General features: G+C 44.1%; 1 protein-coding gene across 2 annotated transcripts; it reads left to right on the forward strand.

Moving 5' to 3' along the window:
• The first annotated feature begins 1,479 nt into the window (after positions 1-1,479).
• LOC138292028 (resistin-like) lies at positions 1,480-18,882 on the forward strand. Of its 2 annotated transcripts, none has more exons than XM_069230356.1 (4): positions 1,480-1,580; positions 4,223-4,348; positions 14,686-14,763; positions 18,138-18,882. In XM_069230356.1, exons 2-4 carry the CDS (start codon positions 4,228-4,230, stop codon positions 18,269-18,271), a joined length of 333 nt encoding a protein of 110 aa, XP_069086457.1. In that variant the 5' UTR covers positions 1,480-1,580; positions 4,223-4,227; the 3' UTR covers positions 18,272-18,882. The 2 variants fall into 2 exon arrangements, with proteins under 2 accessions (XP_069086457.1, XP_069086456.1); XM_069230355.1 differs by having other exon boundaries at positions 1,522-1,657.
• Positions 18,883-25,753: the final 6,871 nt, after the last annotated feature.

Raw genomic sequence — 25,753 nt, forward strand, 5'->3', positions numbered from 1 at the left:
CGCTGTACTAAAATGGATTCACTACTTTCTCTCCCCAGCTTATTTCAGATACGTTGTCTTCCCCGTGCCCGCATTTATCTTATACCCAGTCCAACAAGCCAAGAGGTCCGGCCCTGCCTCCAGCCGTTTTATAGATACATATCCAACTCGTAGCAGAAGTGGGCTTTGAGTTTATGAACTATGCTGATGATACACAGATCTTCCGCATGGATAAAACCTTCAAGCCCTCTAGGGATAACTCGTCCTTCTGTGGCTGCATGGTGACCGAGACAATGGTTAAAAAGACGTTCTCATGTACAATTCCACTAAACTTTGATTGTGTTTCCTGCCTATATTCCCTCTAACAGGGAAACTGGGCCCTTCTCCAGAGAATCTAGCTGATGCCGGCCAGATCGGAGTACATCGAAGCATATGTGCTTAAGAAATCCAGCATTGCCACTAAAACATTTATTAAGACTGCACAAAGCTACTGTCGGTTCATGACTAGAAGCCCCGTCAGGGCACACAGTGCGCCTGTCCTGGAGGCTGGAGCAACAGCATTGGTTGCATGTCCTAAAATCTGTTCAAGCCAAGATGTTACATACAGCGAATGAGGGGTGAATGCAAAAGGAATATGGAGGCTCGAACTTTAATAACCACCTGCTCGTCCAGTGCAAATCTGGCCATCGTCCAATGTGGTCACTGCTCACATGGGTGCAAGAGTTATTTCATATTCTATAAACTCAGATTCAGAGATTTTTAATGCACCAAGTAAAATGACACTCTGATGTTCAGGTTCTCGTCCTGCCACATCAAAAAGGCCTTTTTCTAGGGCGAGCATTTGTTGGCAATTTGGTGCCCTTTTGTGGCCACTTTTGGTGGTACAGTAAGGAAGCCGTTTTATTGGTCTTAGTGTACCACCGTGCCCGATTTTCAGGCAGCTCACAAGTGGAACAATTTACCTTTGAATTTACAAATATCTCCTTTTAATTGTTGTTATGCTAACGGTTGAAATCTTGGCTATTTAAGTCAAATGGGCACAGAACTCGGCTGTTATATAAATCAGTTAGCGCCAAGAGGTCGCATTTTGATGTTATATCAGTTTATGAAATAAAGTAACCTGCCCCTTTGTCACCAGGTTATATTTATCCTGCGTTACTACCCTCAGTGCTTATTGGGTAACATGCTGACGCCCTTCATAAAACATCTGAACAAAGTAGATAAACAAACGAATTGGCAATTTCTTGAGGAACAGACAGGGCAGACTGACGCAGTGGCTGCTAACCTGATGTTATCACTCCCACTTTATTCTAAAATATCCCCATACCACCCGATAAACAGGCTCGTTTAAGGCGGTGTAGTAACATTGACCTATTCCCTTACAAAAGGACAAGGGGAAGTGAAGAGTGGCTGTTAGTTTTGGAACATTTTCAAGCATAAGATTACCTGTGTTTTATTAGTGCGTTGAATGTGCTGACTTTAATCTAATACCCGGCTCCTTCCCCCTCCGCCCCACAAGGGCGTACTATTTAAGGAGGAGGCAGAGGCTTGTGGGAGGCAGGAGAGAGCGCACTGAGAGCAGCACGAACCCCCAGCACTGGGTAAGCTTACACTCTGGGAAAGGACTGGCCACAGAGGAGGATGCCTTCTTCAGCCCCGTGGGGTGGTGTGGCCTTTGGTGCGTAAATATTGGAATATAAGACCATTATATTTCGTAGCTGGTTTGTGTTACCTGCTGCTATCCGAGCTACCGCTACAACACAGGGAGCGCCCACACACTATACCTCTTTCTTGGTGGGAGTACTCTTTCAGACTGTGCGGCTCCATGCCCTTCCTGCCTACTCTCTTCAGTCCGTCTGCTGTCTTCCAAGCAGTGGACTGCACAGTCTTGTTCTCTGCTCTTCAGCATCTCTGGAAAGGATCTTTTCTAATTTTAGCTTCATATATCCATTGTCTCTAAGGCTAATTCTTCGTCCTCCCCATTTCCTCTCTTTATGGAGTGCCCTGGCGTCTGTCCTCGCCCCTCTTCTCTTTTCTAACTGCACTTCTCTCCTCCCTGAGATTATCCCTTCTTTCAACCTTTCTCACCCTCTCAAAGCGGATGATGTCCAGCCGTTTATCTCATTTTGCTCTTTCCCACCCATTATTCAGGACACAATTTTCTTCTGTCTGCATTAAACTCCTTGATGGCCTTTCAAGGCACCTTACATTAGCTACGACTGAGACCCTTGTCTCTAATGCAACCTCCTCTCTCCTGCTTTCCCTCTTCTCTTCTTGAATATTTCCTCCTTGACATCAGTCACAGAAGACTTCATTTACACCAGACTGTCTTTTTTCCTCCGTATATTTCTGCTTTCTTCCTCCATCTTTTCACCTTCTGAACTTTACATTTTTCTCTGGGTTCATCTACGGTTGACACTGCAAGGAATGAGACTCTTCATTCTCACTCTGATTCTGTGGCATCTTGACTATTTTCTCACTTCACTGATCCTCCCTCGTGCACACTTTTCAGTGTACCCCCTGAATATCAAAACAACAAAATCGAGAACTGAATCTGAAAAATAAAATAGCGGCAAATAACTAAGGGCTTGATGTAGAGTTTTGCCGTATTAGAGTGCCATTATATCCTATGGAACTTGTAATACAGTGGATGGGATATCTGTGTGACAAAGTAATGCCTCTGCCACTCTAAAGCTAGCCAAAAGTCTAGATTTTCTATACCTAACTCCACATATATGTACCTACAAGGTACATATAGCTTCAAGGCACATAGATGTGTAGTTAGGAAAAGAGAATCTGTACTTCTCCATATTCACCTACTTTTTATTAGGTTGTCCCTTGATATTCTCTCAATATTCTTTTACCACAATATTGTTGGTATTGATATTCAGTAGTACAGCCACACATGGTACTTCTTTTATCTTTCTTCCCTTTGTTCTGCTTTATAGCTCAGGCTGGTTTCCCCACCTTCCTCCTACTACACCCTCCTACTTCAAATCTTTTGCACTTCTTGCTTCTAACCTGTGGAACTCCATCCCTTTGTCTGTACATTCCTCTCCCCGTCCACGTTTTCGGGTCCTCCTTGACGTGTCATCTCCTTCATAACGCTCTCCCCGGCAGTTTTCAGTCTTCCCCTTCGTTTGTTTTTTGTGTACAGCCACTGACATTGATCTGATTCTCAGTAATGCACTGTGACCATCCACTTCCTCCATGTATCCCTACATCCTCCCATTCATCTATCTTATCTTTAAGTCTATCCCTCACTGCCTCCTATCTATCTATCTATCTATCTATCTATCTATCTATCTATCTATCTATCTATCTATCTATCTATCTAGCTATCTATCTATCTATCTATCTCACTTTAAATAGTAATTTATTCTATCTAATCAGCTTCATAATAACCCTAATTTGTACTACTGTCCCTTCGTCGGTATCGTGAAGCTTGCTGTGGTGTAAATGAATTCCACAACTGATCATTGAAAGACTGTCTCTTATTGTGCTGCACTTAAGGTACAGATGGGTGTTTTGTTCCAAATTTATAGCACTGACTGTTTCTCTACACTGGTGCATTAGAGCCCTGTACAGTACAGACACCTGTAATATTGCACTGTTAACCTAGCGTCAGTTTTTTCCTGTTTGCTCACCTTGTCCTTGAGCTGTATAAGTGCACAGCACAGCATCTTGAACTGTGGGACCCCCTCTTCTTCTGACAGTGAGAAACACAAATCAGTGCCCCATCCCGTCTAATACTGGGATCCACAAACATTTATTTGATTCTTTTCCAGTTCTAGGTCCCCCAGGTCTGTAGCTGATTTATTTCAATTATGTGGGGCACCGGATGTGGACACCTTGACATTCCAAATCTGGGTCCCCAAGATGTCCATCCTGGCCTATTCCAGAAGTAGAACCTGTTGACCTGTGCACCATCCCTTTGAAAATGGGGCCCAAACCTATCCTGCTCCAGTGTGTTTGCCTGCAGACATGTCCTCTACCGCATACTTGTTATTTGCCACATTGCCAGGATCTCCAGACCCTCCCTGCACCCTGTCCTGTTTCAGTGCTTTTCCACCAGTTCTGCACCCTAGCCTACCCAGCCATACAGAATTACTTCCTGCAGAGCAGTTGTATTTTATGTTACCTGCAAGTCACACACACTCCCCAGATTTCTGCGGAGAAGGAACACACCATGGGACCTGCAGAGCTCCCTTTTGATCACGGTTTGCAATTTCTTCTTTTGCAGAAACAATGAAGTCAGCCATCTTCCTGGGTGTTGTCCTTCTTCTACTACCTGGCTTCCTGGCAGCCTGTAGTGAATGTTGCTCATTCAAAGACCTCGAGAACTTACAGAGCCTTATAACATCCATGGGTAAGGAAGTGTGAAGCTCAGCTCATCACTGCATTGACTTTATTGAGTGATGTGCAACTAGGGAAGTGGATTTAGAGCAGGGGTCTCCAACCTTTTCCAAATTAAGAGATACATTTGCTCAATGAAAATCGGGCCGAGCTACTAGCATATTTTATCCATGGATGTCACTTAGGAGTCACCAGGGGTCGCAGCTGCAACCCCTGGCTTGGCCCTTGAGACCCCTGGCACTGTCTTGTGACCCCTGGCTTCAGAGGTGGCAAAAGCAATGCCAGAAACACAGTGGTAGCACGCCGTTATGGAAGTTGGCTCGGTCTCCTTTCTCTTTGTTTTCTCTAATTTTTTATGACACTGATAGTGTATAATGTTTAATTAGTCACTACTAGTGTAATAAAAAAATGGAGTACAATTAGCTGGATTGGACCCTCCCTCACAGCTGAGCCAAACAAAAAAGGTGCTTTTAAATGTATGTTGTGCGCGTGCTTGAGGGTGAGTGTGTGTGCAAGTGTGAGTGTGTGTATGTGTAAGCATGTGATTGTGAGAGAAATTGAAAGTCAAAATGGATGTGTGACGTCACTTCTGCTACCCCTGGCATTTTGGTGAATCAACGTTCATGATTTTATCACTGTGAAATAGTGACAACACGTGTTAACATTACACCATGACCACACTAAGCAGTATTATTAGTGGTGACCACCCAAGTATTCCAGACAAAGCACAACATAGCCTCAACATCCACACTGGACAAACCAAGATTCTGAAGTCTAACACAGCCGGCACAACTGTTGTCACTCTGGCAGGTGAAGCAATGGAAGCGGTTGAGGCCTTCACCTACCTGATCAGTGAAATAGACAAGCAGAGTGGCACATATGCCAATGCCATGGCAAGAATCAGCACAGCAAGGGCTGCCTTGGAGGATCTGGAGCTCCAAGGACCTAACTCTGCAAACCAAGATCAGGTTTTTTAACACCAATGTAAAATCAGTCCCTCTGTATGGAGCTGAAACTTGGAGGACAACAGTGACCACCATCAACAAGGTCCAGACCATCAGCAATTCCTGTCTGAGGAAAATCCTCTGACCAAATACCATCAGTAACAATGACCTACGACAGCACACTTTCCAACTCACTGATCATGAACAAATCCTGAAAAGACACTGGGGCTGGATAGGTCACGCCCTCTGCAAGACCTCATCAAACACCACCAGGCAAGCCCTCACCTGGAACTCTCAAGGGAAAAGGAAAAAAGGGAGGTCAAGAAACACTTAGCACAAAGACCACAAGGCTGACTGCAAGGAGATGGGTTACACCTCGAGTCAGATTGAAAGAAAAGTCCAGGACAGAGAAGACTGGAGAGGCATGGTTGATGGCATATACCACAGGAAGACTAACAGGCACATGTACCTAGTAAGTAAGCATTCCAGGCAAGGTTACCAGAAGAAATGGTAGGAAACCTTATCTCAATGTTAAATGTCTCCACTTCACTAGTGAAGTGACTTTCAAATCATCACATGCTCTGCTGCACAAACGATACAGCGAGACCAGTGAGTTCCTTCCAGCTTGAATTGTCACTTGGCTATCAACTTTAAACGCGTTTTAGAACTGCAATATGTTGTCTTCATCAGCATGTTAGTTTTTGAAAATACACATATTTGTTCGATAAAATACCACTTTCTATTTTGGGCATAGAAACTACATTTTCCAGAATAAAAAACTTTTCTGAAAAAACATGATTTTTGCCGTTAAAATATCAGTTTTTATTTTTAGAAAGTACAGAATCCCCAAATATTAGTACTGCCATTTACAAATGCCTCACATGGACAGATTTGCTTAAGGTGCCCAGATATTACAATCATAGGTCAGGGATGTCCATCGTAACACCAAGGATGCCTATGTTTATGCCAATAGTGCACACCATTATACCAGGGCCACCAATGTGCCAAGGCTGGACACTATCATATCCAGTTTGCCCACTGTATACCTATCAAGCCATTGTTACAGAAGGAACAGTCACCATTCTCTCAGGGGTGGCTAAATGTAGGCCAGCCATGCTTTTACTATGTCAGTGATGGTAGCCTGCATGGCACAACTAGACTCAAAAATGCACATAATAGCCAAGGATGACCATTATTATGCCATGGGCATTATTATGCCATGAACGGACATATGTTCACCAGAGATAAAACCCCTTATGACATGGACAAGCACACACATTTGACAGTCCTTGACACTAGACGTAGCCTCCGGGAAACAACACCATTTATTAAGGAAGGAGACAATGTCAGACAGACACACACATAAAAGATTGCAGATTAAGCTATTATCATTTTTTCCTCAGGATTCAAACCCTGCTTCTTGGGCTGATCATGCCCCAATCTAAACAAATTTTCACTCTGGTTCCTGCAGTCCCACACTTTGGTGGGTCAGCACTGATTACTACTATCACTCTTCTTTGATAACACATTGTTCTCATATGTCCTGTGATTGACAGAGCAGGGCTTATAACATGGCCAGTCTCCTTGTGACTTAGAATTAGAGTGGATACAGAGGTTCATGTGGCAGACCCTATAATCCAACACAGTTTGTGTTTGAGTGCTATTAAAAGGCTCTGCTATTTCTTTGGCTGGCTTCCACTCTAAGGGGTTTGAGTGAATGGGGCTGCCTTGTTTTATATGCATAGGTTAGGATTGTCTTCACCTCTGGGAGCTACTTTCAGAGTGCTGGTGAGCTACCAGTAGCTCCTAAGCTACTCGTTGGAGACCCCTGGTTTAGAGTGAGTGAGTACCATTTGTGCATACTTTTAGCACTCCCGTCCCAAACTCCCATTTAATACCCTCATTCAGCCAAGCATCCCAGTCTCTTTAACCTCTAGATCACTGCACCACACCTCTCTTTTTTAGTTAGATACAACATTAATGTTAGCCATTTTATAAAGCTTTCTGGCACTAAGGAAATCCCCCAATGTCGAGATTAGTTATGTCTTATGCCAAAGAGGATATACTTCCCAGGAGTTTTGCACAACACCCTACACTGTCTTCATGCCCCCAAACAAATTACCTGCTCGTTATATCAGTCTGCCTTTTAAACCCCATTGATTTCAATTTTTCAATTTGCGTTTTTGTTTCTGCATGTGTACGACTGTTTACTTGCTAACATTTCAACTTTACATAGTTTGCTTTACCCTGTTAGATAGGTATGGGAAGGAAACATTTTTTTAAATAATAATTGAAGGAACTCTTTTTTTCCTTATTAGGCCACCGCTGTATGCTGCAGTTACACAACATAAAGGCTTCTGTTCTTCCTTGTCTTGATTCCAGCTCATGCCTCTCTCTTCCACCACCCTGCATTACCTCATCTCATTCTTACAGGATCATTTTCATCCCTCCTTACTTACTTTGTCACCAATTTCCTATTCTCCTCCTTCTTTCTCACTTTTTTCCATTTCTCTCTTTTGCTCTGAGTCAAAGTCTCAAGATGAAAAATAAGCCCTGTTTCCCAAAAACAAGAGCCACTGCCCACCATTTGTAGCCACCGGCACACATTATTTTCTGGTTCAGGGCATCTCTCTTCCCTTACACACCTCAATAGGGCCAAGCCTGCTATAAGAATTAGAGGGGGAAAGTGAAAGTTGAACGGGAAAGAGAACCTTCAGAGGAGCCATGAGCACATTGGCTTAGGGCACGAAAATACCAATTTAATTCCAGAACAGTGGTGCAGCAGTTTCAGCACGCAAAGGCTCAAGAATTCTTACTAACCAATGAACAGGAAGAGAAAGCCTGACATGTTCTAACTAGTGCCTTTCTATGACTCATTGCTGACTCCACTGTTGGATACAAGTGGATTCCAAGAGATGGGGACATTTAATGATAAAATGGAAACAAACTTAAAACCTGACATTATGGGAATTGCAGCTGTTCCTAGTCAAACTTTCAATATTCGCCTCAGTGAGCATAGAGTAGGCCGAACTCAGCGGGCACCTTTGAATCTGAAAAGTGCCCATCATCCTCTGGTGCACTGATTGGCACATCTTGAACTAATAAGGGAGAGAAGCTAATTTCTCAGTTGGCCAATACATTTTGAAGTAATTCCGATTTAACTGCCGCTGATCATTAGTGTCAAGGTTTAGAAGCACAGTTAGTTCTTTTAGGATGCACTAACAGTGCTTAATTTGTAAAATATTAAGTGACGGGCCAAACTGTTAAAGGTGAGCATGCTGAATGCCAGAGCTATCTAGTCTTGAGTGCACTACATTCCCCTTTCTTCCACCACCAAACACACACTGCCTCTTTATACCATACTTGCAGCTCTCTTTTCAAACAAACTTTTTTCTTATGTCCTTATTGGAGGCGGCATGTTCTAGCTGGCTGAGGCAAGGGCCAAGCCAGAAAGAATCTACCACTCCCATCAGGGGTGGGTGATTACACTCACTGTACAACCTGCGCTTACCCTTGTGTAGCTTGACACTGAGCAGTCAGGCTTATCAGAGGTGTAATGTGTAAAGGATTGGCATAGCATTTTCACACAATAAATGCACCGAGGGTCACAAAAGGAACTTCCCACGAGGTGTATGTAAATAAAGTTTATTTTCAACACACATTTGTTAACGCCATATAAACATCATGTATCTCAGGGCATAAATCACATTAGGAAATATCACTAGCAGTACACTTTGAGATAGATCCCTCTTTCCCACAGCACCCTCATGCGGTGCAAAGTGTTATCAGTGCAAGACCCATCTAACAGTTATTCAAATTCAATCCCATACAGTTGTAGGATGCAGCTGGGTTCACACGATAGCGGTAATAGGTACACATAGGTAATTATAACATTTTTAAATAGCCTCGTGGTCCACAGGCTGCACGGGTAAAACCAATATCAAACTTAATACAAATTTATCAAGAATCAACGTGTAGGGCAACACCGCCGTGAAGTGTTGTTAGTAGGCAGTCACTCCCACACATTCACTCAGCACTAATTCCCAGTGCTGCAGATATGATGAGGGACACTGATAGCCAGCTGGTCAATCGATTTTCAACTAACCTCGACTACCCCACGGACTGGAGTTGAAGGAAATCTTCCCATACCCGGACACTAGGCCGATCCCGGCTGGAGTTACACTTATTCAGGGCACCGGGTAAAAGCTAGGAGGATGGATAACAGGCAGTTTCAGGTGGCAGTTGACATATGGAGGTTTAAGCACCCCTCAGGAAGTTCAGTCAAGGGTCACCCCACCGTGTCTCCAGGCACTTGCCTAATTCTGTGAAGCTCAAGGGGGAAGGGTCACCACGTCTTAAGACCTACTTCCGATCGCTCTCAGAAGTGTTCTGTAGTCCACTCACTTACTCTTACCACCCAGGCTTGCTCCGTCAGTACAATCTGGTATCAAGGAATTGTCAGGGCTGGATGGGGAAATGGCGGCTGGTCTGGAGGGCACAGAGGGCGGCAAAAGGAGCAATCGATAAGTGAGAGATGAAGCAGAGGAGCCTCTCGGAAGGAGGAGGTGCCCCATAGGACACATGGTGAACAAATTTGCACCCAGGAAATCCAGGCACTCCGGAACACAAATTTGCTACCCTGTGCCTCCCAGGAAATTAGGCACAAGTCTGGTGTACAATGACTTGAGTCACACCAGGCAGCTCCGGTCATACAAACGAAGAGTTACCAATTCCATACCTCCTTGGAAATGAGATACAAGTCTGGTGTGCAATGACTTAAGTCGCACCAGACAATTCTGATCACACACACAGGCCCATGTTCAGGAGTGCCACATGAGGTAGAATGCAGCACTACTACAGGTATGACCCCACCTCCGAGGATCGCGGCCTGTGAGTCAGACACAGCACTCAAAGAGCATGCAGTTGGTGTGTTGCACAAGAAAACTACGGCACAATTGACAAAGTGGGCCATGTGGGAACCCGCAACCTGTGAATTCGCTCACCACCCTCAAGATGATTATGCGTGCCGAGGCCCGACAATGCAAGGCCACACGCCTGGAATGTGTTGGAGTGTAGGTTTTATAATCAAAATTAACATGAAATGTTTGCAAATTAATGTATAATGATGCTGCATAGAAAATGTATTAATGTGCTTTTAACCTACGTGTGTGAGATGTGCCCACGGGGAGTGGCCACCAATGTATGCGATGATAAATGAAATTGACTAATAATGGATTGTTGACGTACTAATGTATGGTTCTGTTTTAGTATTAAGAGTTATATGATGAGGTTTTGCTAAATTAATCACTAGGCCTTAGTTAACATGAGTCGGGGCCTAGCTGCCCAGCCTCATATTAAATGTGTTTTTCTAACGTGCAATGTGGTATCTTGCTGAAGGACATGTAGCCATACTTTTCCAGAAGATGTGTGTAACCGTAGTAAATTCTTTCTCATGAGACTCGACTTGCTCAAGGAGACATTCTTGCCGAAAGCAACAGTGTAAACTTGCAACAGGTACAAGGTCGCCTGAACTGGTATGGACAATGGAACTACTGACTGGGACCGCGAGAATAAAAATTTGTACCTGACATTCTACCTGTTGGAGACGTCAATTACAGGAGCCAATAAACTAAGTGAGAACTGTTCTAAAGTGACAATCCTAATGAGGTGACGAGCTACTTATTGGTTGGAGATAATGATGCACAACAATTTACCCAATTGGAAATTAGGGGACTGTACAACAAGATTGTTATAACCCTGTGTCACAAGGAGAAATCAGCCATTACCAGACTCTTACCCCTATTCTCACCTGTTACTTCGAGTGACGTTTGTCTTTTACTCTTCAAACCATCCTTACCTTTTGTCTTGCCCGATTCATGCTTTTCCTCCTCATGAGGGAAGTGTCCCTTATTGCCTGTCTTGCTGAACTTTGCTGTGTTTCCTGGCTGATGGTGCATCAACTGATGTCCTGAGGACGAAGACTGGCTCTGTATGCTGACCCATTATGGAGGGTAACTATTTAATGATGAAATTGTAATTGTCTGTTTGCCTTTTCTTTCTAGGTACCAACTGCTCTTTTGATAGAGACCATAGTCAGATGTTTTCTAAATTTGTGTTCCTAAATTGTTTTGCATGAAGCCCAACATGCTAATACTAATTTTAGGTTAGTAAGGGGTTCACTGAACGGACGCAAATAGACAAATGACTGAATCTATGCTTTGTTTAATAATGTGCTAATGATGCTCTACTAAGATTAATCCATATTGACGTCATGCTTTGTTCTAATGTTTATGATTTTTGCTTTGATTAAATCTTATTCGAGTTGTCATATTGTTATATTGTTGATGTGTTTTCTGGTTTTGAGACTAATAAACTTACTAGTAGAGTGTAACAAATAGGGAATAAATATCATAAACCTTACTAAATTCTGTGTGGTTATTCATGACTGAAAGGTCATGTTGGGTTTGGATTCTCATTAATGTCATTAACTAATTTGATTGATTTGCTATTGTGATTATTGATGGTGTTATTGATTTATTGATTGAGATGTTGATTAGTTAGCTCGTCCTAAGGTGTCTCCAATCAGGGTCAAAAGATTAATTGGCCTAAAAGTAAATTAGCTAGGACGGGACGCGTTATCAAATGCAGGCAGTTCCTTTAGGGCTCCGCACCAGGCAATTCGGCCTCTAGGCACAACACTTGATTCCACACTCACGCTGCTGCTTCCAGGTGGGATCCACTAGACAATGTAGGCAGTTAAGAGAGCACCGCTCTCCAGGTGTCACAGGTAGAAGGTGTAGATCCCTCGTGGGAGGTCTATGATGTCCCTGAGACTTCCACCAGAGAACAGGGGGCAAGCCATCAATCCCTTGGAGAACACACTTCTGGGTGCCACACAGCAGCAGCCAGTCCCTGTGCACAAATGATTTATCTGGCAGTGTGCAGCACGCAATACAGTATCTCCGGTCCTGCGTCCCCACAAGCGTATATCTAGTTTGTTGCAGTGTGGCACCAGTAGTTATACTTTAGTGTGCCTTTGAAGTCGGGGAGGTTCAGAGGGATCCCCTTTGAGCCACAGATGTCTCCCCAGACATGGGTGTCCTTGTGCACATAGAAGCCTACATTGGCAGGCTGGACACATTTTTAAGAACAACAGAGGTGCCAGTGTGGACTTGTGTAAGAACACCATAGGTGCAACTGCGCACACCTAGGTCTACTATGACAGGTTGGACACATGTTTAAAAACACCATAGGTACCAGTGTGCAAACACAGGCCTGCTATGACAGGCTGGACTCATGCTTAAGAACACCATGGGTGCAAGTGCACACAGACAGGCTTGCTATGACAGGCTCAGCAACCTTGGGAAACAATAGTGGGTACGTTTGCTCACACTGGCCAGCCCCCTCACAGGTAGGAAAGGCACACACACTTTCATACTGTACTTACAGTGGGTAGGTGCCCAGGGCACTAAGGCCACTAAATATAGAATAAGCTAAACCTATAGGAAGAGCCGATCCCCTAGGAAGGGGAAACCCACGTGGGGGTTCTTCCCTACAAGGGCTTGGGACAACCATGTGTACCTGCCCAGTCATTCGTCTACCACCTGCTCCGCCCTTCAGTGGGTGCTCTAGGGATAGCGAAGGGCCCACTCAGGATTATATACAGAGTTAGAAGTACCATCCTGAGCACAAGCACAACTGCACCTCCACAGGTCTGCATTGTCAGACCGGATACATGCTTGACAGCCTATTCTGGTGGTTGGCTCACTCAGTGCAGCATTCTACTAATAGTCAGTGCCGTACCTGCCCCAGGTATGTGGTATACCTTTTTACAGGGCACTGCTGGGTACAGCGCCTGAACCAATCACATAAGCACCCTTTCCTGGCTTGTGTAGGAGGGCTAGAAGCAAAGGTGATGGAGGGTACTGCAGCACCCCCCAAAATAACCATGCTGGAGTTCAGAAGGTGAAGGACGATAAAGATGCCTTTACCTTTAGTATTTACCTTGTCACATTTGTGTCACGTTCAAAGACGAAGGTCAAATGTCAACTATGTCTTCTGATAAATTGCTGATTATTCAGAAACTGGTGTTTATTTTCATTTCTTTGACTGTAAAAATAGAGGACATAGGTGACAGTCTTGCTGGGTCACAGGAAGTGAAATGAAAGACCGTAGGATGTCATTTCAGTTGTTTTGTAACACATAACATAATTTAATTACCTGTAAAATAAAGCACATTGTTTTGCAATTCTGAAGGGTGATGGTTACAAAGACTTTGATAGGCTCACAACAAATCTAGACACTTTAGTTGGTGAAGAACAAATTATAAATATTTGCTGAAACCCGATTCCCACACATTATTGTTTGCATAGTATATAGTTTTACCAGTGAAACTGGCCCTTTCAACAGAAAATGTGCTGTCTTTAAATGGCAGCGCACTACCACAACTGCGCTTCAAAATGCACCATCAACTACATACTACACCCTTACCACTCTTCTACTTAATGGACATTGCTCATTTGCTACACTTGTTTTTTGTGTGATGCTTAGGTTTTTCACAATCCGCAATCCTTATAAATTCAGTGATATAACATTAATGGCAGCACCCCTACTCTGAAAATTGTTCCAGCACCTCACTCATTCACTCTCCCTACAACCACTCTTCAGCATTACTGCTGCCATCCATCCACCCTTAATTCATGCACCCATCCACCCTCACTGCACTCATCCATCCACGTTCACCCAACTCACCCACATATTCCATCATGGATACACCCCATACCATCACTGCTCTCAAACACCCACCATCACTGCACTCAAACCATACACCATCACAGGTTGTTTCCTCCACAAACTCAATCATCCACCATTTTTATACTCACCCATTATACCTCATTATATGCAGCCCTCCATAGTCACACCACTTCTCCATGCTCATACTCACCCCTCATCTTCACTTCACCATCCTTCACACTCGCACATGCTTAATTGATTCAACCCTAGCATTTACGGTATATATTCTTGCACTCCCAGCTCCTTGACCTCCACACCATCAAATTTCCATCTTCTACACACTCCCTAGTACTACACCCTTTCCCGCCATCTCACAACCTATCTTTTCTCCTGCCCACCATTAAATCCCTCTTTACATACATTTGTTCATGTGCACTTCCAGCCCTTGCTTTTGACACTTTATCCCAAATGCACACTGTTCCTGCGCTCTCTACACTCAACACAATTGTACATCACTCTCCTGCACTCACTCTACAGTCCCTCACTTCCATGTTATACACACTGTTCCTGCCCTGCTCCTGCACTCTTGCCAAACTCTCCCATCTCTACTGTTTGCGAAGCGCCAAATATGAACATTTTGTGACTTGGACCCTTTTCATGTTTTGAATTTCAGCTCCTGCCATTTTGAAAGAAGTCAGAACTGAATGCATCGAAATCAGTGCACGCGGTGCTCTGGCGACCTGTCCCTCAGGTGAGAGTCAGCAGCAGTTATATGCCTCACACATGGGGTTGTGCCCAGGTGCCCTTCCATTTCAGTAGGTAAATTAATGGCCTGTAACTCTGGAACACTGACCAGGATCCCAGAGATTTCATGTAGAAAACGAAAGCTACAAAAACATTATGGTATACAGCAGAGTAAACCAATGATGAAGGCTAGCAGAGCTTCTAGCTGAAAAGGTGAGCCGAGGAGGCTAGCCTATAGGATGATTACCAGAAAAGCTAAGCAGAAGAGGCTATCAGATCATTTTAACACTAGAGGTTTCCCGTCTGAGGCTACCAGAGGAGCCGTGCAGAAGAGGCTAGCAGAGCAGACTAGAAGAAGAGGCTGTCAGAGAAGGGTAGCAGAGGACACAGTAGAGCAAGGAAAGCTAGCAGAGGAAGCAAGTGCAGAAGACTAAGGAGCCTAACAGAAGAGGAAAGTACGAAAGACTAATCAGTGTAATACAAAAGGCGAGCAGAGGAAGTTAGCGGCAAAGGCTGGTGGGGTACGCCAGTAGAGATGGAAAGCAAAGGTGCTAACAGGGAAGAAGACTAGCAGACAAAATATCAGGATTACGCTGGTTCTAGGAGAGGCACCTAGCAGAAGAAGCTAGCAATAAAAGCCAGTGCAGGACACAAGCACTGGAGACTAGGAGAGGACAGCCATGCCTAGTAGATGAGGTCAGCAGCAGAGGCTATCTGAGGAGGCTAGTAGGGAGGCTAAGAAGAAAAAGAATCTAGCAGACGAAGCTAATAGAGGGTACTGTCAAGGGCAGCTAAGCACAGGCGACTAGCCCACCATACAGTTCACATAACTATGACTAACACCGCTCTGTTCGCCATCACTTTGGGACCTTTCTCTTGGGGGGCAGGGGATTTCTTGAGTCTCAGTCCTTCATATCTAGGGCGCTCGGCGCAGTCAGGCAGAAGCCAGAAGTCCATCTCACTTGCAGTTTGATAACTTATGGAAAAGGTTGAGGGCTCCGCCACTCCCCAGACGTTTGAGCTTCATTTGCATTATTGGTGGTCTGTGTGAAGTGAACTAATGATGGAATGAATGAGCAAGAACTCAGGACTAACCTGTGCCCCGCTAGATGAAGGCTCTTCGCAGTTGTTCTGGGCTCTCTTTAGTTGTGATTTGTGGGAAATGTTTAAATCACTCTGGCTGATCTCCAACCAACAAGTCACAGAGGTGAATGGCTATATACCTATGTGTCACTCACGTTGCCATGCTTGGTAACAGAGTATTTTTCTTGCTTGGCCAGACCCCGGACTCCAATCAGATGTAAACTTGATGAGCTTTGTATTCTGGTGACCAATAATATGAGACTATTCAGATCTATGGGTACAAGACTCTGTGCCAGTTCTTACCATTACGTTCCACAGCTGTCAAGCTGATGTGTTTCGTATCCTGTGTCAATTCTGAGAGTTCCTCTAGACCTCGGATGACAGGCCCTGTGTTTCTACTCCTGGTGGTAGATTTTTAAGGTCATTCTGAGTTGTTCAGTAAATGTCAAATTGTGAGATACTGTTTGTGTTCCGTATTTGCCATATTAAGTTAACTGTGCTCTGGCCACCGACCTTTCGCAACACAAATTTCTCACGGAATAACCTGGAGGGATTTGAACAGGGAAAACATGTAGTAAAGTAGGAAATATATGCACTTTTCCTGGTTGGTGAGACAGAATAAACATATTATCCCCCCATTCTAACAGTAATAGTCTAAACCAACCGGGTTAAACTGCACAGCATTAAAACCCCAATATGCAGTAAAAGCATTTCACTCAGGCAGCTGGTGATTCTTCTCTCCGGATCTTAATGAGGCGCTGACATCCCTTTGTTAAAGTCTGTGCACCCAGCCAGACCTATATTACTTGATCTTTGATCTTTGGATATCCTCAAGCCTAGGAATCGACAAATATTAATGTGCCACCCATACAAATGCATGCATTCCTAGAGACAAGAGGGTTTTAATCCCTGTATTATTATTCCATCAACCCCTTCATGCTTGTCAACAAAGGACTTTCCATATCTATACTAGTCCCCGGAGTGCATCTACCATTGAAGGTAATAAACTGATATAAATGTGCCAGTCCCCTGAGTCCATCTAACCAGAAGTGAAAGGATCCATAGCCCTGTGCCAGTACCTTGACCTATCCCATGCCATGAGTGACAGACACTGTTTCTGTCGTTATACATGCATCATTGTACATTGAACTATGCTTCCTGTTATAGGCAGATATATGTATATAGGGAGAAAAACACCACAAGATGCAGTTCTATATCAAACCATTTAATATTTCTGCTTCTATGTACAATTAGGTGCCTTATATAGAGGTGTTCATGCCTGTTACTGAAACTTTAGTAAATGTCATGTACATGTATATGTTTGTATAAGTTAATTTCAGTTATTTGATAAAAAGAAAACATATTTGCATACTTCACCACAAGAGACATGTGCACGGCAGACAATGTGAAAATTGCTGCTGCCATGTACATATGGGTATTTGTATGGAGGGATTTAGTCCAGCTGCTAAAGCTTTACCAAATTTCAACTGTATATTTATGTATAAGTTAATTTCCAGTTCCTTATGAAAAATACTCCCTCACCTTTGTCCCATCCATCCTCACTCTGTCTCATCTCAAACCTTTTTGCCAAATTTGAAGTCTCAAACATCCTTCTCAAACTTCCCGCTCCTTTTTAGCCAATTCATCAAACTAACATACCCACATGACCACTACTTACAAAAACAACTCACTTCTTCCCCTCTTTCCATCCGTTCCCATCATTCTATCCCTAACCTAAACTACACTAAACACACAGGAAATCAAGAGCGCAAACCTAACACAGCTAAACTACAAGAAAAAAAGAAAGTGCCTATTACTAATCTACTATCTTTTAAGATCTAATTCTGGGTTCCAGAGTAGCGTGCTACCCACCGCAAAGCTCCTTAATGCCTCATCAGGGGTAGTAAGTGCTATATAAATACAAGTTACAATTTACAGTTACAATTTTCAAGACCAAGAAGTTCTGGAAGTGAAAGGTTCAACATACCTTGATCCCTCTAATCTGAGAGGTGAAATGTTTTGTTTCATTGTGTTAACCTCTGAGCACAGGCAGATGTAAAAGTGTTCAGCTCTCCCGTAAGCCCCTCCACTGAGAGATGCAGGCTCTATACATCCTATGTTCCCTTGAGTCTCTCAGTTGCTCTCTAAGGCTCTTGAGCCATAGGTATGAAATAAAAATGTACCTTTTTATTGAACCACTCATGTGATTCAGCTGTCTGCCCCCTACTTTCCAGCTTTTGAATATATTAAGCACATTGATATTGCCTTGTCTAATCATATTGTCTTTTCTCTCTGCAGGTTACACACCCTATGCATGTGCCTGTGGGATGGGCTGCGGATCCTGGGACATTAGAGACAAACAGACCTGTCACTGCCAGTGCGCTAACATTGACTGGACAAATGCTCACTGCTGCAAGATTGTTGCAAACTAATCCAAACTATCTCTAGATTTCTCAGTTTAGGATGACTTTGGTTTATCACCCTTATACGTTAGCTGAGTAGAATGCATAAATAGAATCTACCAGCAGTAATTGCTGTTATGTTTCTAACTACTGCAGAAAGGAATTGTATTGCTTTTCATTCCGGAGTATGTTTGTATTCCATGCTCTTCAGTCCAAATACTTCATCTTTGGTAAATTGTTTGAATACTTGAAAACATGTGTTCATGCCATTTTACCACCATGGTTAAGGTTAAATGCATAGACTTTAAAAATACATTTCACCCCCTGAATCTTCTACCTTGGTTTGGTCATTGGGAGATATACACTTCCACTTATCTTCATTTGTAGACCTTAAGTGTCAGGCAGCACTAAAAAGGAAAGGCTTTTCCATCTAGCTTGTGTAGTCTCAAAGGCTGTCACTCTAAAAGAATGTAATTTAAACCCCACCCTTCTTATGCATGCCCAATGCCTGTCAATGATGTGTTGTAGGCAATGTTGCATACAAAAATATGTTGCTAAGGACAATTTAGTTAAGTAATTTGCGGGATTTACCTTTCCAGAATTCCATTCTTCTGAATAAAGCCAATCACTTTAATTATCAATGAATTATTATTGTGATTTGGGGACTGAATGTGTGCTTGTCATTGTATGCAGGGTGGAATGTCCACTTTCAAATCAGTGTCATTTAGAGTTTATGAACTTTTGTTATTTTTCAACCCTCATCCTGGTGTTCTGTTCTAATTGTAGCTTTATTTGAAGAACCCTCTCAGTACGCATCCATGTTGCCCCATTGTATATTTTTGTTTTTGAACAGTGACAACAAACTCCAGAACCACATGTGACTAAGGATGCCCTAGACAGAGCTACAATGTTATTTACATGCCTATGTGCTGCAGTTTACATACATATTCATAAACTAACATGCTTCTTACTATTAACTGTAGTGCACTGAAAGAATGATTGAATAAGAAAATAATGTGATGGCTCGATATGGCGATAGTGATGTTTTGGTATTGGAAAAGGGATTTCAAAAAGAAGTTTGCCTGTTGATTGTGAACAACAAGGATAAGCTGAAGAAAGTTCTATTGCTGATGTATCAATCCTGTTCTCTTGTAAGACTTTATTTGGAATCCCTGTATGGGACTGCCCAAAATCTGAATTCATCAGATGTATCTTTGATGTTAAGTGAGCCTCTGCCAAAGGGCTCACTGGACTATATGTCAGAGCCTTGTGAAGCACAGAAGACACAGCTTCCCAAATGAAGATAAACACTCAAAGGTTCAAAGTATCTAGATCATGCAAGTGCTAAAGCTCTCTCTCACAGTGCACAAACAACAACTTCATAAACATGTAAAGAACACCCTGTAGCAGTCCCCAACCTCTTTATGTGTCTATCTCTATTTTCAGGCTATATGGTTGGGACACTGTAACACTTATTATTCCCTACAAACTCTCAATGAGGCCTAAGTAATTAGTACATAAAGTTCATCTGTGACAGCGATTTACAGGCAAAAGTTGAAAGATTTGTTCTGGTGGCCAGTTATTTTTTGAAGAATTACGATAACTAGTTAAGCAGTGTGCAATATTGAGAAATAGCAAAAGACTCAGGCAATCTTGCATCTGGTGGAGATGTCTCAGATTGTATGAGAGAGTTTGGTATTGGATAGTGTTGCTTCAAAAGATGTTTTGGGAAGGACTGGGTGACTTGTCCCAAAAAATGTTTTAGAAAGGACTGGATCAATAACCATGTAGACTAGATGTCAACATGGTTGTTGATTCCACTTACAGAAGAATGGCAGTTGAAATTGTGAAAAATGGTGCAAGAGAAGGTATGACTGCAGTTTGGTAAGGCTGCTTTGGTGTGACTGTGCACCCAAGAGCATTGTAAGTGACAAAGGTGTTCAGGTAATGTCCAGGTGTAGAAAGGGCATCCTGGAAATGTATGGAATCAAGCACACACGTGGCTTAGTATCAGCCCGGTAGAAATGGACTAGCCGAGCATGCAAACAAGGTCAGCAAAGAAGGCCTGTAGCTGAGGCTGGCATGCAGTAGAGGGCTGAACCGAAGGAGGATTATATAAAATAGAACCAACATACAAAACGATTCTGAATACAACTGTGAGACATACTCCATTCTAGTTAACACGAGGGAAGATGCTCATTGCTGCACCAATGTAGAGGAGGGGAAAGGTTAACATTGATCAAAAGAAGTTGTTGAATGCAGTAATTGCCAAACAGCAGGCTACAATGAGTGTGAAGTCCAAAAGACACATGCTTCAATGGATGGTAATGCCTGCTCGAAAATAGAGCAACACTGAGCTCAGTCGGTTTGAGTCTGAGAAGAAAATGATTTTGAGACTTGGCTCTCCTACATGAAGCAATGCTGCAGAAGAGCTTTGAGAAGAATAAGAAGGTTAGGCCTCATTTGCCTGGGTTGGCTTGGCAAAAGCACTCATAGCCAAATTAGTGAAATAATTAATCCTGATATGGAGATAATTGAGATAGAAAATGAAGATTTAGAGTGGGATTTTTTAAGGTATTTACCTAGTTTATTACCATGATACCCTCTCTCTGTCACTGCAGCAATGCACGTAGACTTTCTGCCTCAAGGCCCCCTCTCCAAACAAAAGGAATCAAATGTAAATAGGCTGATGTCCCAATATGAGATATCAAGATCATGCCAAACGGGAAAGCAGCAGGCCCTGACGACCTCTCAAACAAGATGTAGAAGAACATTATAGAAAGTCTAGTCCCCAAACTCACAACTCCTTTTAATAACATTCCGGGTGACCTTGCAGTTCCTGCCATGTTTAAGATGGGGAATCCGGTAATATTCACTAAATCAGATAATGATAAGACCAAGTACACATCCGATTGGTCGGTCAGTCTGCTGAATTCTGACTATAAAGCATAAATAAATATTTTGACAATAGTTGGCACACTTGCTCTCTTCTATAGTCAGGACAAGCAAGCAAACTGGATTTATTCTATGTTGCTTCTAGGCCAGCAACGATCACTGCACAATTGGGGCTATTGACTATGTTGCAACAACCAAATTCAATTTAACCCTTTTAATACTACTTGCAGGGTTTTGCCCCAGGATATTGAATTCAGAATATTGTGGGGTCATAATATCGACACTTAAATGTTGAGGACCAAATATCATGAAGGTAAGGAAATATAGAAAGGTATATATATATATATATATATATATATATATATATATATATATATTTATATGATTTTCTCTCAGGAATCCTGCCCCAATTCACAGTCTTTACTCTCGGGCAAATACAGGAGACAGCATAAACCAGCACAGAAACAAATTGCTATTTCCCAAAAAGTTTTGTATTTTTTTATTTCATACAACAGAAGGCCGCCCGCCAGCCCAGCGGGAAACACCCTTCCACAAGGATGCCGGCTCCGAATGGAGCCGGCGGAGTGGAAGGGGTGCGACGGGTGCAGTTGCACCCGTCGCGATTTTCAGTGTCTGCATCGCAGACACTGAAAATCTTGGTGGGGCCCTGTTACGGGGGCCCCACGACACCCCATACCGCCATCCTGTGCCTGGCGGCCAAAACCGCCAGGGACAGGATGGCGGTATGGGGGTCGGAATCCCCATGGCGGCGCAGCAAGCTGCGCCGCCATGGAGGATTCCCCAGGGCAGCGGAAAACCGGCGGTACACCGCCGGTTTTCCGTTTCTGACCGCGGCTGTACCGCTGCGGTCAGAATGCCCAAGGGAGCACCGCCAGCCTGTTGGCGGTGCTCCCGCGGTCCCCGGCCCTGGTGGTTTTTACCGCCAGGGTCAGAATGACCCTCTTAGTTTCGATAGGAAAGGCATTTTTTTACTTGCCTACCTATATCTTTGGCGCCTGCTGACGAATTTTCACTACATTTTCTAAAAAAAATTGACACTTACGTCAGCTGCTGTCTGGAAAGTTTTGGGGTGATCCGTCATTCGGGGTACGAAAAAAAGAGGGATCCCAAAATGTGTTTTCTCCATTTTAATTCCTATAGGGATTTTGAATAGGAATAGCACCTGAACCACTGGATGGAATTACCCAAAATTTGGCAGAAAGGTAGATCTAGGTCCAGAAAGCAACCTTTTTGTTATTTGGTGTAAATCTGTTCAGTCGGTTTTGAAATATTGAAGAAAAAAGAAATATGGATATATAAGGACACGAAGGCCCCGCAAACGCTCCCGATCTCCTGCTGAGATCTGATTGGTTACCAATACTTCAACAAGTGTTGGCAGCCATTATGGGACAAGGTTTCAGTCGAGTCCCTGTAAAAAATGTAAAAAATAAGAAAAGTAGCCAAGGTAGAGACAACATGACCCCTTAGCTCTGGTTCTAGGGTCCCAGAGGGACCCTCGCAGGACAAAAAAGCATTAAAAAAAAAAAATAATGCTGCAAATTTATGACTGGGTCACGAATTTGTGGGGTTCAGGTCCAGGGGGCATGTCAAAAATAAGGAGGGTGGTGCACAGGGACCCTCTCCTAGGCTTGCTGAAGCCCCAGTGACTGCCACCTCCCCAGGGCCAAACATACAATGAAACGCAGCCCCAGGGAGTCCCTACCCAGGGCTTTAAACTAAAATAAATGCAGGGGACCAAGTGACCCCCGCATCCCCTGAGACCGCCACCCCCGGGCTTTAAAAATAATTAAGGGGGTGGCGTGAAACCCCCCTCACAGCCCTGGGGACTGCCACCTCCCTGGGGCTTGAAACTAAAATGAATGCTGGGGCCATGCAGCCCTGTAGGAGGCTGGCCTGGTTTGTAGTCGGTACCTTGGGTACTTACACCAGGTTCAGTTATCCCTTATTAGCGAAATGTAGTAGTGTTCTAGCAGCTTAGGCTGCTAGAGATAGCTATAGCAGAGCAGCTTAGACTGAACTAGGTGACATACAAAGCTCCTGCAATATCGCTTACAGTTACACAGTACTTATACACAAGTAAAGACAATACTCAGTGTTACTAAAAATAAAGGTATTTATTTGAGTGACACAGTACCAAAAATATCTTAGAGACAATATTCCTTCTGGAGATAAGCATTATACACAATAGATGCACTAGACACCAAAATTAGACAAGTAAATAGTCATAGAACAATGCAAACAGTAGGAAATCCTGTAGTATACAATGGGAGAAAATAGGTCTTTAGGCAACACTAACCATATACTAAGAAAGTGGAATGCGAATCACGAATTCCCCCCTAGACAAGTGTAGTGTGTGCAGAATCGCTGGGAAAGTAAGAATACAGTAAAGATAAGTAAATTACCCCACCCCAGAGCCCAGAAAAGTAGGAGTAAAGTGCTGCAAGTTTCCTTAGGACACTTTACACCTCATTTTTGGGATTTGCAGCAGCCAACCAAGTGTGCAAAAAACAACTGCTGGATTATTGGACCTGAAGACCTGCAAAGGAAGGGGACCAAGTCCAGAAGCCAAAAGAAGTTCCGGAAAGGACAGGAGCCCCTGCCAACCCAGAAGAGGGTGCAAAAGAAGAGTCCCTGGTTAGTCGAAGGCTGCAGAAATGCACCCCAGGAAGATGCTAGTGGGTTGCTGCATGATGCAAAAGATGTTTCACGGCGTGAAGATCATTGCAGATGAGATTTCGTGTTGGAAGGCACCAACAAGCCTTGGCTTTGACAAACGTGCGTTTTGCGTCAAAATGGTACTTGGATCCAGGAGAGACCTAGGGGCATCAACTCTGTGTGAGGAGGAAGAGGGGGCTCTCAGCACTTTAGAGAGCCCTGAGGATGCCAGCCAGCACCCCCAGAAGCTGCAGCATCTGGGTTCAAAGGAGGTGCAAGATGAGTTGATGCAGCACAACAAAAGAAGGTCCCACACCAACGGAAAACAATTCAGCGAGTTGAGGGTCGCAGGATGGAGTGCTGGGGAACTGGGCCAGGCTGTGCACAAAGGAATTTTGCAAAGAGTGCACAGAGATCTCAGGAGGCGAGGAAGACGCAGTACACAGGGGTACCATCGCTTTTGGGGAAGGCACAGTCTTACCTCCTCCAAATTGCGTCAGCAGGACCTCAGGACGGTCTATGTCGAAGATGTCCACCCTTAGTGTCCTTAGGAGTAAGCTTGTCGCTGTGAGAGGAGTCCCAAGGTACTGGTCATCGTCTTGCATGGTGCCTGTTTGGAGCAGGGGAGTGACTCTGTCACTCCATGGGACATTTCTTCAGTCCTTCTGGTGCAGGATGAAGACAGGGAGTCCCCAAAGCGCGCACACAGTGGAAACTGTTGTAGTTGCTGACTGGAGCTGAGGTTGCTGAAGAAAAGTGTCTCTTGTAGACACTTTGTTGCAGTTACAGCGTTTCCTGGAGCAGTCTGCGGTTGATCTGAGGTCAGAAGAGTCTGAAGTTGTTGCAGAGGATTCCTGAAGTAAACTTGCAAGCAGAATCTGAAGAGAACCCACAGGAGAGACCCTAAATAGACCTAGAGGGGGATTGGCTACCTTGTCAGCTAAGGACCTATCAGGAGGGGTCTCTGGTGTCACCTGCTGGCACTGGCCACTCAGAGGCCTCCAGAGTGCCCCCACACCTTGCAAAGCAAGATGGCTGAAGTCTGGGACACACTGGAGGAGCTCTGGGCACCACCCCTGGGGTGGTGATGGACAGGGGAGTGGTCACTACCCTTTCCTTTGTCCAGTTTCGCACCAGAGCAGGGGAGAAGGGGTCCCTGAACCGGTGTAGACTGGTTTATGCAAGGAGGGCACCATCTGTGCCCTTCAAAGCATTTCCAGAGGCTGGGGGAGGCTACTCCTCCCCAGCATGTAGCACCTATTTCCAAAGGGAGAGGGTGTAACACCCGGATCTCAGAGGAAATGTTTGTTCTGCCTTCCTGAAACTGGTCTGCCCAGACCCCAGGAGGGCATAACCCTGTCTGTGAGGTGGCAGCAGCTGTAGCTGCAGTGCAAGCCTCAGAGAGCTGGTTTGGCAGTACTGGGGGTCCATGGTGGAGCCCCCAGGATGCATGGAATTGGCTCCCCAATACCATATTTGGAATGGGGGGGACAGTTCCATGATCTTAGACATGTTACATGGCCATATTCGGAGTTCCCATTGTGAAGCTACTTATAGGTATTGACCTATATGTAGTGCCAGCGTGTAATGGTGTTCCCGCACTCACAAAGTCTGGGAAAATGGCCCTGAACTATGTGGGGGCACCTTTGATAGTGCAAGGGTGCCGTCGCACTTAGTAACTTTGCACCGAACCTTCAGCAAGTGAAGGTTAGACATATAGGTGACCTACAATTTACTTAAGTGCAGTGAAAATGTCTGTGAAAAAACGTGTGCGTTATTTCACGCAGGCTGCAATGGCAGACCTGTGCAAGGGTTTGTCTGAGCTCCGTATGGGTGGCAAAAGAAATGCTGCAGCCCATATGCCCCTAGTGACTTTATATAGCTTAATGATGAAAGAAGCTCTATATAGTAAGGTCAATTCAATGCCCTGGGTACCTAGGT

Source organism: Pleurodeles waltl, chromosome 4_2 (genome assembly GCF_031143425.1).
Source record: "Pleurodeles waltl isolate 20211129_DDA chromosome 4_2, aPleWal1.hap1.20221129, whole genome shotgun sequence".
Classification (NCBI taxonomy): Eukaryota; Metazoa; Chordata; class Amphibia; order Caudata; family Salamandridae; genus Pleurodeles; species Pleurodeles waltl.